General features: G+C 37.6%; 1 protein-coding gene across 1 annotated transcript; it reads right to left on the bottom strand.

Annotated features, from left to right (window-relative positions):
- Window positions 1-11,262: 11,262 nt before the first annotated feature.
- LOC149718652 (cytochrome P450 4C1-like) lies at window positions 11,263-15,315 on the bottom strand. The gene is made up of 5 exons (XM_089850881.1): window positions 15,102-15,315; window positions 14,926-14,995; window positions 14,223-14,346; window positions 13,998-14,153; window positions 11,263-13,937 (listed from the first exon to the last, which is right to left on the bottom strand). The coding sequence occupies exons 1-5, from the start codon at window positions 15,256-15,258 to the stop codon at window positions 13,770-13,772; spliced, it is 675 nt and encodes a 224-aa protein (XP_089707007.1). The 5' UTR covers window positions 15,259-15,315; the 3' UTR covers window positions 11,263-13,769.
- Between the last annotated feature and the right edge of the window lie 1,668 nt (window positions 15,316-16,983).

The raw sequence follows: 16,983 nt of genomic DNA on the forward strand, positions 1-16,983 counted from the left end.
TAGCGGAAATGTATCAATGCGCGGTAGTAACGGTATGTGCATTCAGTTACATCGGAGCCTGGCTGCCAGCCTGCCTCGGACCATACTCGGGCTCGGAGTTTTCCCGAGTTTGGTTAGGTTATATTTTTAGTCAAAGATTAGCTCAGATTAATACCATGAAAGGTTCGATAATTTGATTGATAATAACAGTAATATTTCATCCAACCTGCCATTCAGTATGCTTAAATTCTTTTACACTATCTTCAATAAGTTCTGGCGGAGGCGATATCTTAAGCCTTTGCTCAACTTCATAATCGGAAAATAGTGTTCCCGTCAAAACTTTGTTAGTTTGACTCGCTTTCTCTTTCATTTTAACAACTATTCTCATGGCTAAATTACACTGGGTTGATTTTGATTCTCTCATATCAAATATTCGCGTACGAAAATTAATTTTGGAACGCGTTTGCCGCTTAAGAAGTGTTAGCTCGCTATCTCATATGGCCGCCATTTGTTTACATCTAGAGAGATTAAGGAACGCCTACAAACTACTTTCGGGCACTCGTCTCTGATTGGCCCAAAGAAAGAAAAACCGAACACCTTATAATGACATATAACGGGCTCATATCTTGGAGTCCCTCAAAATATTTTGTCCTTGTGTAAGTAAAGATTTAACACGGGAAACGGTTTAATTGTCACACTTATGGAACATATATTATAAACTTATGGTTTGGGGATATCATTCTCATTTTCAATTTTCCTGTGAAACTGTTGTTATTGAATGGATGAAATACTCTTTTGCAAATTAGATAGCTTATTGCATTTTTTAACTTCTTCCATCTCTTGTTTCATTTCTATATCTCTCTATTATTGGCAATTAGCTTTTCATTTTCCCTTTGGTTCAACATAGACTTTAGTTCCCTCAACTCTATTTTCAATTTTCCCACCTCAGACTCTGACATTCGACGCGAGTTTTCTTCTGCAGTATTTAAGTGCACGTTTAACGTCTGAAACTCCGAATTAAACTCAAAGCAGAGAAAAACACAATAACTGAATACACTAAATTTTGCCAAGGCTTATAGGCATATGCCATAGGGCATAGTACCACAACCTTTGATACTGCGCCTGTGACATAGGGTACGTTCAGTAACGAAAATCTCAAGGAAATCGCTGTTTTCTTGATGTGTGGTTGATGGGCTCGAGACGTCACAGTGACGTAAAAGGCTGTTGAACGGAAAAGTGACATTTTGAAGTTAGCGCTGTTTTAGAAAATGGAGTCGGGGAAACGTCTTACTGGTCCTCAAAACGTTACGAAGCGCAAATGGCTCTTTTTAATTATAAACGAGCTCCCAAATAATGAAATTGTTGAAGAAAATTATGCCTATTTGAATGGTAGAAGTAGTTTTGTAAAGAAAACTAATACAATTACTGTAGGAATAGCATATTGGAATTTAAATTTTAAATCCCGCGCCAACTTTTCGTTTGTCAAGTGTTCAACAATCAAGCGCTACGTCACGCCATCAAAAAAACCATATCGATTAGATGGTTTTTTTTGATTGGCAAGCGCTGAGCATCATGACGTCAAAACCGGAAACGCGAAAAAGCGTACAGTAGGAAAAATCTCACATCGCTTAGTAAGCGCTGCCATCAAAGAGGGTTACTGAACGTACCCATAGTCTAAAGCTATATGTTACAAGGTATATAACTGAGAATCAGGTTTAAAATACCGAAATTTATAAAAATTACCTTGCTTGGAGAACTTTTAAAATGTTGAAGAACGCCCAGAATTACAAAAAAAAAACGGAGTACGAAACTTCGCCGCTCTTCTTGGGGTTTCTAATAAAAGCAAGCAGACGACTTTGAAGTTTGAACTGTGGTCTGTCTGTGGCAGGGTGGGAAATAAGGATCTTTTTACATCTGGACATTGGGCCGGCGATCCCCCCCCCCACTGGCCTGGAATAAATAAACTGGTGCATGACCATTGACCAGGGCGCGTCATCTGCTAAATTAAAGAAGTGGGTGATTAAAATAGTTGAGATAATGTCTGAACCCTGGTTACCCTAGAATTTTCTTAGTGGTCCTGTGGACCACTGACCCCCCCCCTCCGATTTAATTTTTAAACTGGTCATTTGCCCTGTGTCACCGCCTTATTTCCCACGCTGCGCTGGTCTGTGGGACTAAGGCTCAGGGCCAGAAATGAGAAATAAGAAAAGTTTCTTATAGGACATATCACGCAGTCTGGGAAACGGCACACTTCCTCTGGACCAAAACCAGTTTATTATTTGCTTGGACTAGTTTTTAAATTCAAGAAGTGGGAGTTACTGGTCCTGTAGAGGAGAACAAAGGCTGGGAACAGTCTTTGGACCAGTAAAACTGGTCAGTGACCACACTATATTTCTACATATTGAGTACGTTCAGTAACGAAAATCTCAAGGAAATCGCTGTTTTCTTGATGTTTGGTTGATGGGCTCGACACGTCACAGTGACATAGAAGGTTGTTGAACGGAATAGTGACATTTTGAAGTTAAGGCCCGTTCAGACGACACTCTTTTTCTCGCTACGCTCGCTGTGCTGAGCTCATCAGATTTTCTGGCTTCACCAGCCTCTAGATAATGCACTGTTCACATGGCCAAAATTTTCTCATTCTTGATCTCGGCAAAGCGAGAAAAAAAGTTGAAAAAATTCAACTTTTTTTCTCTCTTTGCTCGGCACAGCCAATAGAGTGCTTCCGAAATGACGTCATTCTTTGTTGTGTAGTCTGCTACTCTGTAGAAATGTGTTTTCTTCGGTTTCACTAGTCCGAATCCCTTGAAATTTTACTGATAAGTATTAAGTATATTGAAGGATTTTAAATTATCGTGCAAAGTTTTAAAACGATTAGTTGTTTTCCAAAAAATTCATTAAAGTTTTATTTATGCATATTAAATTAAAACCTTTTTTTAAGAAAAGAACTATTCGTTTTAAAACTTTGCACGATAATTTATAACCCTTCGATATATATCTCATTAAAATTTCAAGGGATTCGAACCAGCGAAACCGAAGAAAACACATTTCCACAGAGTAGCAGACTACACAACAAAGAATGACGTCATTTCGGAAGCACTCTATTGGCTGTGCCGAGCAAAGAGAGAAAAAAAGGTGAATTTTTTCAACTTTTATTCTTGCTTTCCCGAGATCAAGAATGAGAAAATTTTGGCCGTGTGAACAGTGCATTTTCTAGAGGCTGGTGAAGCCAGAAAATCTGATGAGCTCAGCACAGCGAGCGTAGCGAGAAAAAGAGTGTCGTCTGAACGGGCCTTTAGCTCTGTTTTCGAAAATGGAGTTGGGTAAACGTTTTACAGCCCTCAAAACGTTACGAAGCGCAAATGGCTCTTTTCAATTATTAACGAGCTCGCAAATAATGAAATTGTTTAAGAAAATTATGTCTATTTGAATGGTAGAAGTAGCTTTGAAGAAATAGCATTATTGGAATCTAATTTTTAAATCTCGCGCCAACTTTTCGTCTGTCAAGTGTTCAACAATCAAGCGCTACGTCACGCCATCAAAAAACCATATCGATTAGATGGATTTTTGATGTGCAAGCGCTGAGCATCATGACGTCAAAACCGGAAACACGAAAAAGCGTACAGTAGGGAAAATCTCACATCGCTTAGTAAGCGCTGTCATCAAAGAGGGTTACTGAACGTACCCTAGGTTTTATATACTGTCATGAGTTAATAATATGTTAGCTCCCTATAAGTTACTCAGGCTCCATAGCAGGCTTGGAAATAAGGTTTATTTCTAAACTAGTCCTCCGGACCAGTGACCCCTGATGTCTTAAATATGAAACTGGTCCCGGGACCAGTGACCCTTCCCCTATTTATTTTTCTACTGGTCCCAGGACTTGTGGTCGTTCTCTCTTCTAAAAAAATCTCTCTCGGCTTAGGGTTGTATACACAACTGCACTCATGGAGTCGAAATTTATGTTAAAATGAAAATAATTAAAGAGGTCCCCATATCAATTTTTAATAAAAGTAGGAATTAATAAACTAGTCATTGGGACCAGTGACCCTCACGTTTTGAATAAAAAATGTGGTCCAAGCTATTAATAAACTGGTTTTTGACCTGTAAACCTGTCTTATTTCCTAGCCTGCTCCATAGGCGTAATGTATCCAGCGATTTCTTCTCATTTCGCCCGCGCGGGAAAAAAATCCGAATGTTGCGCTCCCTCTTGTCGAAAAAAAAAAAAATCCCGCTCGTACGGCTCCTCGACCTCGAGTCGTCGGCTGCATTTTCACCAAGGGAGTGTTTTAGTCGTGAATTTTTATGTTTTAACAATTTAACATTAAATTATGGCGTTTGTGTCAGTACTGAGACAAATAATGCAGGAACTCAATGCAATTTGCCTATATTGATAAAGAATGCTAAAGATAAGAGTTGTTATTGTGTCCTAAAACCAGAAAATTATACAACTGAGCTAAATCCAATCCACTGATCTCTTAACTGTTTTCTTAACCGAGGCTACTAAGCGAAATATTCGGCTGCTTAAATAGCTCCGATATCATTGGCTAGCTTCCACTACACGCGCTTCCGGGGAAAAACCGGAAAGAAGAGTAAATAAGATTTTCGTTCACGTGGCGGCCGCAGAGCGTCGCATATAATTGGGAAGTCGGCGGCGCGGGAGAAAACGCTGGAGTATAAAAATGAATTGCCTGAGTAACTGATAATGAGCTAACATATTATTAACTCATGATACTGTCTGGGCTAATCTCAGTTGAACGTAAGGACATATCTGTACTTGACTCGCAATTAGGTCTCTTAGGACCCTAGTTAAAAGACCAATGTATTACTCCAACATTTCGTTTTGCATGTTCATTCTGTACTGGCCTCGCAATTAGGCCACTTAAAGCGCCTAGTTTAAAGGCCAATGTATTGCTCCCCCATTCGTTTTTCCAGTTTATTCACGAAAGGCTAAGTATGCGCCTCTTTTCACGGTACATAGACAGTAAAATAGCAATATTTTGGAAAAGGCGGCAATTTGTGAGGCTGATCATAACAACAAGATGACCCAGTCATTTAGTTTTTACCGCCTTCTAGTGACAAGAATTAGTATTACTATATGCATTATAAGATGACCCCAGCTAATTTAGCATTTCGGGTTTTTTTTTCATTGTTTGTAAAATAACATTCCTATTATGAATAAAATCAATCTAGTAATAAACTACAGTAACTTACTCATTAGGTTCATTTTAAACTTAACCTACAGAACTTTATCTTAATTAAATTACAGAATAATATTTTTTAAACTAGGGTCGGTACTGGTAAATGTGAACGATTCTATTTTTTCTTTAACATTTTGTAGCTAATTTTTGGGCGGCTTAAATTCCTTTTAAAGGGCTCTATTTGTAGATTGAATATTGAGGATTACGATAAAAATGGTATGAACATTGTAGGAATACGTGGATGAAAGATACGAACCTATATACACACCAACTCGGACTAATCAACTTAAGTTGATGCCAATTTTAGGTGTTGCTTAATACAATACCATCGGGGAATAAGCTCTAGGAAGAGTTAAAATAATCCCACGATAACAAACCTTTAATCGTTAGATAGATCACGTTTTTCACTATAAAATTGATATTAATATCTGTGGTTTCGATTCGGAATTCGATTTTAGAGTTGGAAAAAACCAGGTAAAAATTCAATTGTTTCAAGGTTAATTAGAATCCTTTTTAAGCTATTTTACTAAAAAATAAAAGTAAAAGTTATAATATTAACTTTAAAATACATCATTGACCCAAAAAAGACTCAAATTTCGCGCCATTAGTAAGTTTATCAATTTAGCGGTAAGAGGGCGGTAGCTACGACTACTTATTGGGCGGGAAAGCGAGAAAATGAGACAGCTGTTATGCGAGGTATCGAAATAAATAGGACTTCTCAACAAATTATTGAACATTTTGACTCGGGTATTGATTTAACTATATTATCCTATTATCACTTATCACATCTGCGTAAACTTTAATCTAGGTGCATGGATTTAGGCCCTACGTAATGGTAGCTCCTTCAGGGTTGCCACGGAATTTTCAGAACCAAATTCCCTGACTTTTCCAGGTTTTCCCTGACCTTTTTCTCAGATTTTCCCTGACCTTTTAGGCCGAAAAAGTGAATGTTTACTGCACGTTTTAAGTGGTTATAATTAAATAAACTCTCAACATTAAATTTTCCCATGTATTTGTTGCACCAATACAAATAAGAAACATTTTAACTATAAATAACAGTCTAAAAGAGCATTTACTTTACTAAAACAATTCTAGACATTTTTAAGGATTAATCTAGAGTTTTCTTTGTTGAGAGAGCATGAGGAGAAACTTTCATTACTCTTTCAATAAAGACTTATTCCCAGAAGTTTTACCCACTAAATCAAATTCCCTGACTTTTCCCTGACCTTTTCGGCCCATTTTTAAATTCCCTGACTTTTCCAGATTTTCCAGGATTTCCAGGTACTGTGGCAACCCTGTCCTTTCCTAGGGCCTTTTTTATTCCTCCCATTTGATTATCATTGTTGTTCACATTTGGGTCCAGTGTTCAGTCACTACCTCCTTCAGTATTTAGGGTCAGGGTGTTTACATTTACCAGTGATTGTTCACAATTGGGGTCCTCCGAGGGGATTGGGAAATAGGATATTGTGCAAAATTTAAGAGAGTTAAAAAGCTGAAAACATAGCGAATTGTGTATAAAGAATCATATTTCATATCCTGAAAGTTTCTGGTGTCTAACGTTAGCTCCACGGAAGTTATTCAAATATTTGCAAAAAGTGTCCATAATTAATTAATTACCAGTACCAACCCTATAGTAACTTCCTCAATCGGTTAGTTTTAAACTTAACTAAACTACATCATTATTTGTAAAGTTATCATAAACTATAGTATCATGATAATATTAATTAAATTAAAGTATAATATTAATTAAATTAAAGTATAATATTAATTAAATTAAAGTATAATATTAATTAAATTAAAGTATAATATTAATTAAATTAAAGTATAATATTAATTAAATTAAAGTATAATATTAATTAAATTAAAGTATAATATTAATTAAATTAAAGTATAATATTAATTAAATTAAAGTATAATATTAATTAAATTAAAGTATAATATTAATTAAATTAAAGTATAATATTAATTAAATTAAAGTATAATATTAATTAAATTAAAGTATAATATTAATTAAATTAAAGTATAATATTAATTAAATTAAAGTAAATTCCTCAATTAACTTACTTGAAACATCATTATTTATAATTATCATTAATCTCACTCGTGAATTTATATTTATTTTAATCTTAATTAAATTACAGAATAATATATATTGAACTATTGTAACTTCCTCAATTTTAATTAAATTAAAGTATAATATTAATTAAATTAAAGTATAATATTAATTAATCTACAGTGAATTCCTCAATTAACTTACTTGAAACATCATTATCTATAATTATCATTAATCTCACTCGTGAATATATATTTATTTTAATCTTAATTAAATTACAGAATAATATATATTGAACTATTGTAACTTCCTCAATCGGTTAATTTTAAACTTAATTAAACTACATCATTATTTATAAAGTTATCATTAATCTCACTTGTAAACGTGGACTGCTCGCTTAACTAAGTAGAGTAGCAGACGAGTTTTCAAGAGACGATATCATTGGTTAACTCATGGTGAACTTTGCCTGCTAATTCGTTTCTCTCTACATTCAAGACTGATAAGGTTTTAGGAAAAGAACTCTAAGCTTCAGACGTGACTTTGAGGCCGACTTAACGTCATATTAACGTGGTAGTGGGCGATTATTTAATTTCTCTCTCTTAGCGCGAAACGCCGCAAACGCGCCTAGACTCGAGATGGATTTCTATCCCAGCTTATATCTCATGAAAGCATAGGTTTATTCGCTAGCGAAACGGGAATAGGGGGCGCCGCAATCGCTACCCCTGCAGCTTGGTTTTCCTGCGTATAGTGGTGATCAAACCAACCAAAACATATGGGCTATGGCCGCTTGTATTAACACTAGAGGCGGAAGAAATTGCGCTGTTCTTTTTTTTTTTTTTTTTTTTTTTAATAATACTGGAACTCAAAATAATAATGACAAAAGTCGGAGTTATCATTTCACACATTAATTAAAATGACGTCGTCTTTTTCGTTAGCCAAAAATATAATTTTAGAGATCCTTTCTGGTTCTGCCTGAACATTCTTATGATTCTTTCCCCTTCTTTTAATGCTCCTGACTTTCTCTTATGTATTTTAGAATTTCAAACATGGTGAGATTCACAATTATGAAAAAAAATAATTACATAGTAATTAATTAAATAATAATTTTAAAAAAAGGGTCAAATGGAAAATCAAGTGATTTTTAATCGATTCTTCTACTAATTATAAGACGAAACTACATAGTGAAATATCCAAGATGTATCACAGAATGATTTTAAAATTAAAATTAGTTTTAAATTTTATGGATAACTATCTGTTACCCGCGGCGTCGCTCACGTGTAATAAGAACGTCCATCAAAATGATATAAAGAATTGGTAATTTTACCATAGAGAAAGAAAGATGTTACTGGAGTGGCCGATTGGACGCTCCATGAGCAGCCTAAGTTTGGGTTGGTGCGTAATATAGTGCTGCCATCTGTGTACTAAAATTTGTACTAAAATATTTCAAAGTTTCTTTGAATATTTTTAAATTATTTTCGCCATAGAAGACGCTATAGTCGTACGCACCAACCGTAACATGTAGCGCCTCTGGTGGATTCTGTGCTACACATCGGTACAACATACGCGTGTTGTAGGCATTGTATCGGCCACTCCAGTAACATCTTTCTTTCTCTATGATTTTACTGACGACTGATATTTTTGTAGCACCCTAGGATCGAAGGCACTCGGCGTTGCCCGTCAGCCCGTCGGGACATTTTTTATTACTTTTCACGCGGACATTATTCCATAAAGAAGGGTTTTTAAGTTTTTGGCCGCCATTTAGAAAGATGGCAACAAATCAAACCCAAAAGACCATTCAGACCGTCTATAGGTTAAAGAAAACTAGTGTACTAAATATTTGCGAAATCGTTTGAAAAGCGCGGACTTTGTTGCATAGAGAAGATTTTTTACATTTCTGGGCGCCATTTATTAAGATGGCGGCGGATTAGAAAAATCCTTCTTAGTACAAGCTTACTACGTATGAGTAATGTACTGAAAATTTTCAGCCTTCTAGGGCAAGCGGTTTAGTCTGTCAGTCAGGACTTTGATTTATATAATAATAGATATAGATTTTAAATAAGTTCCTCCAACCAAGAACGCTCCATATCGAAAGAAATTTATCGAGAGGTTTGATAAAATTTGTGACAATCGTGGCATGGAGCGTGCCACAAGAATTTTGTAAAAAGGAAGGCAGGGACTTATTTAAAATTATCCACGATTTTAAACCATACGGATGTATTTCACTAGGCAGATTGGTCTTATAATTAGCAGAATCGATGAAAAATCACTTGATTTTCTTTTTCACACTCCCTTTGATGATGGCATAGCTATTTGAGATTCCATAGTTTCAGTGCATTAATAACGCAGAGAGCCGGCAATGCCGAATTCGGGACAACTGATTTATTCTGATCAACACTATATACTTCCACGCAGTGTGGATAGGTGGCGTCTACGTAGTTTTCGCTAGCGAATATAAGCATTCTGTGGCTCAGTGCTAGCGTACCGGGTTTCCGAACTGTAGCGTTAACGTTGGCACGTTCGAATCCCCTCGGGGATTTGGAAATTTGCGAAATAAAATAACATGAAGGTTAGCTACCCTAGGTCCATCTGTTAGCGTTTTAGAGCATTATTTATGAATTATGAATAAATTTGAATAAATTAACGCGAAAAGGCGGGGTTAAGACGCCCAACCAGCCGTAACATAGGATATAATGGGGGAAAAAAGGTGGTAATATAGGGGGGAAAGGCACTAAAAAAAGGGGGAAATGGGGGGAAAGGGGGAAAAAGTGGGGGTGAAAGGGGTAAAAGTGGGGGTAGTAAATCTTCGGTATAAATGGATTAGTTTTTAGCCCATCAATAGATGGCGCTAAAAACTAAAAACAGGGGCACAATCACCTATTGTTAGTCGGCACAATGTAGCAATTCATACTATTATCTCCATCATAGGTTTTGCTTTTCCGCGTAGGGGGAATACTACAATTTTTACTACTATCCTACTTAAACATTTCCCGCTATGGAAAACGGCCTCTATAATAGGAATGTGCCTCAATGCTCCTATGAAGCTGTTGGTATTTCATGGAGTCGAACCTCTTGTTCATGGTTGACACTCGGTTGCGTTTATCGCCCACCGAATACTACACAAACCGAATCCACAAAACTCTTCCAGGATGTGAAATTCATCTCTGACCGTCGCAGTGAACTTATCGTCACTGGGGACTTCAATCTCCCAGGAATCTGTTGGACTGTTGTCACTCCCAAGTTAGGATCCTCCCCTCCCCACAGTGAATTCATAGGTCTTCTTCACTCTGCAGCTCTACGTCAACACGTAACTTTCCCCACTCGTTTTGGCCAATGCAATTCGTTGTCCCACAATATACTTGACTTATTCTTAACCATGGCCAATGTGTGTCCGATCCTTACGTCACTTCCCCCTGTTGGTGGCAGTGACCATGTAACAATCTGTGCGGAGTACCCCTTAGCTAGTGTTGCTCCTCCAGCAATAAAATTTAATCACGACTACGACTACAGTCGTGGTGACTACAAACAGCTTAACCTACTACTCGCTACCAAAGACTGGTCCCCTCTAGCTGCTCTCCCTATTGAAGACGCATGGACCTTCTTCAAAGACTGCCTCTTCACCTGTGTCTCTCAGACAGTCCCACTGTACGACCACTCAATCGGTTAATTTTAAACTTAATTAAACTACATCATATAAAAGATATCATTAATCTCACTTGTGAACGTGGACTGCTCGCTTAAGCAGACGAGTTTTCAAGAGACGATATCATTGGTTAACTCATGGTGAACTTTGCCTGCTAATTCGTTTCTCTCTACATTCAAGACTGATAAGGTTTTAGGAAAAGAACCCTAAGCTTCAGACGTGACTTTGAGGCCGACTGAATGTCATATTAAAGTGGCAGTGGGCGATTATTTAACTTTTCTCTCTTAGCGCGAATCTTGTCTGGACTAGAGATGGATTTGTCTCTCCCAGCTCTTATGTTATAAAAGCATTTGGATTTTATAAGAAACGGTGGCGCAGTCGTAGGCTCGTAGCGTGCCGGTTTTCCCTTGAAGGAGAGAGGAATGGAGTGGAAACCCCCATACCTATAGCGTTGCCTGTGTACCCCCACCTACGGCACCGTAGTCCTCCCAGCATCCTCAGCGGTTAGGTAGGGTAGTACTGGATGAAATTGTAAAGGGCGCTCCCTCTATCTTAAAAATAGAAGCTAGCTCTCATACCAATAAAATGGCGCTAAGCGGCAGCACATACCAATCGCCTGCCGAAGGGTAGGGGCGTGCGCGAGGTACATTGGGAGAGATACGGTGCAGGCATCATCATTTCCAATCCATCTCAACTCCCTTATACATGGTTTTCCGAACCGTAGCGTTAACGTTGGTACGATCGAGTCCCCTCGGGGATTTGGAAATTTAAAATAATATAAAGTTTAGCTACCCTAGGTCCATCTGTTCGCGTTTTAGAGCATTATTTATGAATTATGAATTTTGAATAAATTAACGCGAAAATGGGCGGGGATAGGGCGGGGTTAAAACTCCCGGCCAGCCGTAACATAGGCTATAATGGGGGGGGAAAGGGGGTAATATAGGGGGAAAGGCACTAAAAAAGGGGTAAATGGAGGTAAAAGAGGGGGAAAAGGGAGAAAAAGTGGGGGTGAAAGGGGTAAAAGTGGGGGTAGTAAATCTTCGGTATAAATGCATAACATTTTAGGCCATCAATAGATGGCGCTAAAAAGTAAAAAATAAATCTATCCCTGATATGACCCAAGCACAAGGTTCCGAAGAAGCTGTAGATCTTAATTCACGTTTACTTTTGTAGAGCCACGTGCTGAAATTTATTACTAAACATACAAACATTAATCGATCCTAAATAATTTCAAATGTGGATGAGAGGGAAAGTATGACAATGGCCATAGAGACCGTGTTAAAAAGCGCGGACATCAAAGTTTCGCTAATAACTATTTAGTTTACTAGTGACTGATGGACTTGCAAACTCGCGACTGAAAGTAGTTCAGGTATTTATGCTCCTTGGTTTAACCATAACCCACTCGATCACGCGAATCACGATGCAAGCTGCTCGCGCTATAGCTAAATTACCGAGATTTATTTTAAACGTATCTAGTTTTATGCGCTCTTCTATTGCTTCGATAACCTTACTTAGATCCATATTATACCTTCAAATACCTTTTAAAACATTACCAGCTACTCTGTCCTGACTACAAACACAAATCGAGGAAGTTCTAGCATACAAAATAGCAGACGACGGTAACCGTGTACCCGCGAATTAACACAAGGCCTATTTTAAGGGAGTGAACAGGCCCAGTATAGCTACGCCAATAAAACGGTCAACTACGGCGAAACTCTGATAACTCGCGACTTTTGGCCATTTTCATACTTTTCCTCTCATCCACTTTTGATAATTTTTATTGTCTGGAGATCAATACAGACTGAACAATAAAGCTATCCTGTCCAATAAATGATGCACCGTAGCCATTATTGTAGGCTTTTAGCTTGTGAAATTGGTCCGCGTGTATTTTGTCCAAAAATTTAAATGACCGAAAATATTATACTCTCCCACTACATAGCCGTACTTACTCAATATAGAATCAGATGTATCAAGTCAATTTTGATTTAAAGGTTCTGTAAAGAGGTCGGCGGACCGGTGAATTTTTTTATTTTTAAAATGTCGTTATTGACCTCACAACCCCCAAAATATTTGCAATTTAATAAAATAAGTGGGATTTTCAGAAGAGTATTCAGATCTAAAAAAACGTAGGCTCTTTAAAATAATTGGGTTCGATTTAAAAAAGTGTACTCAAAAAGAATTTGGACGAAAAACAATTTGGATTTAAAAAAAGCTTCTGTAATGAAAATCGAAAAACTTTTAAAAAAATAACGGCCATTTTGAATTTCACTCTTGATTCCCTACTGACCGCCCATTACCATCATGTAAGGGTTGCGACCTAACTTAAGCTGGAACAAATAAAACATCCTTGGCAGCTATTACGTTGATAGGTTACGATTTTCAAATGGAGGCGTGACTATCCATTTAAATAAAATGAAATAAGTTATTACATAAAATCCGTATGTTACCGGATGAAGGGGTTCCACCGATTGTCTACCATTGGGTCGAATCCCATTGGATCGAATGTTTTGTTCGACCGAATCCCATTAGACCGAATACCGCAATTTGGGCGGTTTTCCAATCATGAATTTTCCTTTCATTCCTTTTTTTTCAATTGATTTTCTAATTAAACTTCTTGATAATGCAGCAAATATTATTTATGTTCACCAATAACATTCTTCAATAAATTTTAGTAGTTAATTTTAATTGTTGGAAATTGTCTAACCTAACCTAACCTAACCTAACCTAACCTAACCAAACCTAACCAAACCTAACCAAACCAAACCTACCCTAACATAACATAACATAACAGTAATTTTTGGAAAAGGCAAATTATTTGAGAAGTCAATGAAGCAAAACATCAATATTTTGGAAAAGGCGTAACATTGTTAAATGAATTATAAAATATTACTAACCTAACCTAACCAAACCAAACCAAACCTAACATAACAGTAATGTTTCGGAAAAGGCAAATTATGTCCGTTCCACACACGGAAATCAACTCCTCGTAAACCTTTTCTTGAATCTCCGGGTAAAGACCGATCATGTACAGGGTAAATGTTGCAGCGGTAGCGCTAGTGTCGAAACCCTGCGAAAGCAAATTTTGTAAAACCTTTTTACATCTAAAGCGCACTTTATTGTTTATTACCGCTCCAATGATAGTGATGCATTCGTCTCGAATTTGTTTATCACTCATCATTTCGGGGTTTTTCTCGAGCATTTGTAGAATTATATCCCCGAAGTTTACATTTCGAATGTTGTCGTCAGGGTCCTTCATATTCGCCTTCTTTTTCACTAATTCCGTCTGCAAATGAGTTTCGTGATTTTCTAACGAACGGATTCACTTTATCGTATCAAACAGTATCAACTTTACTTGGAATATCTCGTCTATTACTTTCGTTGTATTAACGGTTTCTTTACCCTTTGCTGTCATTTTGAATAATTTCTCCGATATTAACCATGGTCGAATTAACCGGTAACTGAAGCTTTCTTCGCACCTAATGTTAATGGCATTTTTAGTTAGGTCATAGTAATTAGTCGCTTAAGAACTGATTGGTTTTTGGAGAGCATTGAAAGGTCGAACTTTTCCTCACTTAAAATAGAGTTATCTCACGCTCGCTCGAACTCTCTATCTCAAATGTACTTTAGTTAACTGATATTTCTTTCAAGAGTTGAGCTATATAGTTTTTCTTGCTTTGTACTAAAATATTTAATTTGTATTCTACATTATCTATCTTTAAAGTCCAATAGATAATTGAACATCCGTTATAAGGCATCAAACAAATGGACTCTATGTGGACTGCTAACTTTGAAGCCCCATTAAGCGTCTTTGAATCCACATACCAATCCATGTTCCGTATTAACTCTACATCAAGCTGACGTTACTGCTGCCCAATGTTCTTAAACTGGCATTCGCTTTTGAAACACTTATCCGTTTTTGATCTCCCATACGAAGTTTCAAGCAAGAATGCTTTATTAAATAGCTTAAACTAGGAAAAGCTGAGGCTATAGCGAGTTAAATCTACTAGAGGAATTGTGTTTATGGTGGAATCAAGTAAGTTTTTCTTGTTTATTACCTTTTAATGGCTTTGAAAAAGAAATCTCCAAGATGTTTGTTACTTTGATAATCTTTGTCAGAAACAGCGTCTAAAAGAACAAATAAATAATGTTGTCTTTATTTAGCTTTCAATAGAGAAATACTTCTTTTCGATGTATCGCTTCTATGTCAAGTATCGAAGAGTTCTCAATTTACCCATAATTATGTACAACGCGCACTTCTCGATTGACTCCGATATATCTAGAACCTTGGAATGTGATTTGGATATTTCTTCTTGAAATTGAGAGATCATCTTTTTGACGTGTTTGTTCATCATGGGAACGAATTCCTTGATGCTCTGAAGATGAAACATCGGATTCAACAATTTCCTCTGTTTCTTCCAAATGTCTCCCACGCTGGAAATAGATGATTTAAAAAATTACATAAACAAAGCATCGGCACACAGGGGCGAGCGGCCATTGGGGGGAATAGACCCAACCAACAAATAAAAAAGTTGGTTTGGTTTCGTATCCATCTAAGCGATAGGATCACGTGACTAACAACGTTGACTGTAGTAGCGACGAAAATAAAACTCTTATTTTTCTGATTGGATTAAAGTCTGACCCTTGGGGTAAAACAGGTTCTGCGCATGGCAAAATCAAGCCAATCAGGTTATCAATTTCTCGCCTCAAAACCCGATCCGTTCTAAAAATTCAAAAGATTTGTTGGTTTGTGGGTCTATATACCTCGCGCCAAAAACAATAATGCTAGACGGAGCCACCCGAGTTCACCAAACGCGGGAGGCTAGCCAACTCGCACTGCCTCTAGCGGTGCTTCTTGGCGAGAGGGAGAAGAAAACCTCAGAACACGGACGCGGGTGCTTGAATCTAGTTCGGCCGTCTCCCGCTGCGAGCGTCTAACGTTTTGGAGAGAATATTCAGAAACCGCTACCAGAGGGCCAACCGTTGATGTGTTATCAAGAATATTCACTTTCGCCAAGTGAAGAATTTGGTTACGTCGATACTTCTAGTCCCTTATCTTACTTCTGGTCACACTAATACCCGTGAGTAAAGACGTTACGCTTACATGTTGTAGGGCTGATGTCTTTAACGGGTGGAAAGAGCTTTAGAAATCTGGCGTGACCAAAGGCGAAGACCGACTTGAAACCGTAATTTGGGTAGGAATCCCATATTCTCGGTAATGGAATACATTTAAGAAGACACGATATAAATGACATCAAATTATGAATCACTTCAAACGCGAAAAGCAATATCTTCAGCGACATGGTTGTTGTTTGATGGCAAGACCAACTGAGCTATCAACACACTTCGACCCGCGGTGTTTATACTCAATCTCCAGTCGAATTCATTTCTTATTAACCCGTAATGCATTTTTAATTGCCGTTATTGAACCGGTTAAATTGAATTAATAACTGATATTCAAATTTCCGAACACATTTTTCCTCAGTTATTAAAGCGTAATAGATATTTTTTGGGATAGCGGTGCAGGTTTCTTTTTGAAAACACGAAACCGACTGAATAAATCTCGTGTTCAAGGTTTTTTTTTTCTTTGATGAATTTCAATTTTTTTTTCTTTTTAATTTTACACGGAATTTTATTCCGTTAAAATTTTAGAAACGGCACCAAAACCCCTGTCCCTGTCCCGGACGCGTCCGCGAAACGAACGCTTACGATAAGAGAGGGAAACCGGTCGCGTCCGCGAAACGTACGCTTACGATGAGAGAGAGAGATCGCTAGCGTACGCGGTGGCGATACGAAGCTCCGCGTAGAGAGAGAACTGCCTGCCTGGTATATTAGTGAGAGGGGGAAGAGGGAGAGGGGGCATCCCGCTCGGAGAGAGAGGAAAGAAAGGTAGTTTAAATCTCGCGGGCTTTTTTGAGTGAAGGGAAACAAGATGATAATTTTCGTGCACTACTGCACTTTGTGCGCGTGATACATCAGAGATTATGCTGGATGGTTAGGTTAGGTTTCGTAAAATAGAGGGGACGCTTTACGGTCATAGTGATTTCTGGTTTAGGGGATCCAGACACTTACGATAAGAGAGGGAAACCGGTCGCGTCCGTGAAACGTACGCTTAC

The sequence above is a fragment of the Phalangium opilio genome, unplaced genomic scaffold, assembly GCF_054372755.1.
Source record: "Phalangium opilio isolate 3A_F unplaced genomic scaffold, DU_Popi_V2 ptg000002l_1, whole genome shotgun sequence".
Lineage (NCBI taxonomy): Eukaryota > Metazoa > Arthropoda > Arachnida > Opiliones > Phalangiidae > Phalangium > Phalangium opilio.

Coding starts and splice junctions, on each gene's coding strand:
- LOC149718652 (XM_089850881.1), bottom strand. CDS start 15,258: ATGTTTCATCTTCAGAGCATCAAGGAATTCGTTCCCATGATGAACAAA. Junction 14,996..15,101: donor CGCGTTGTACATAATTATGG/GTAAATTGAGAA, acceptor TTGTTCTTTTAG/ACGCTGTTTCTGACAAAGAT. Junction 14,347..14,925: donor TTTTTCAAAGCCATTAAAAG/GTAATAAACAAG, acceptor CATTAACATTAG/GTGCGAAGAAAGCTTCAGTT.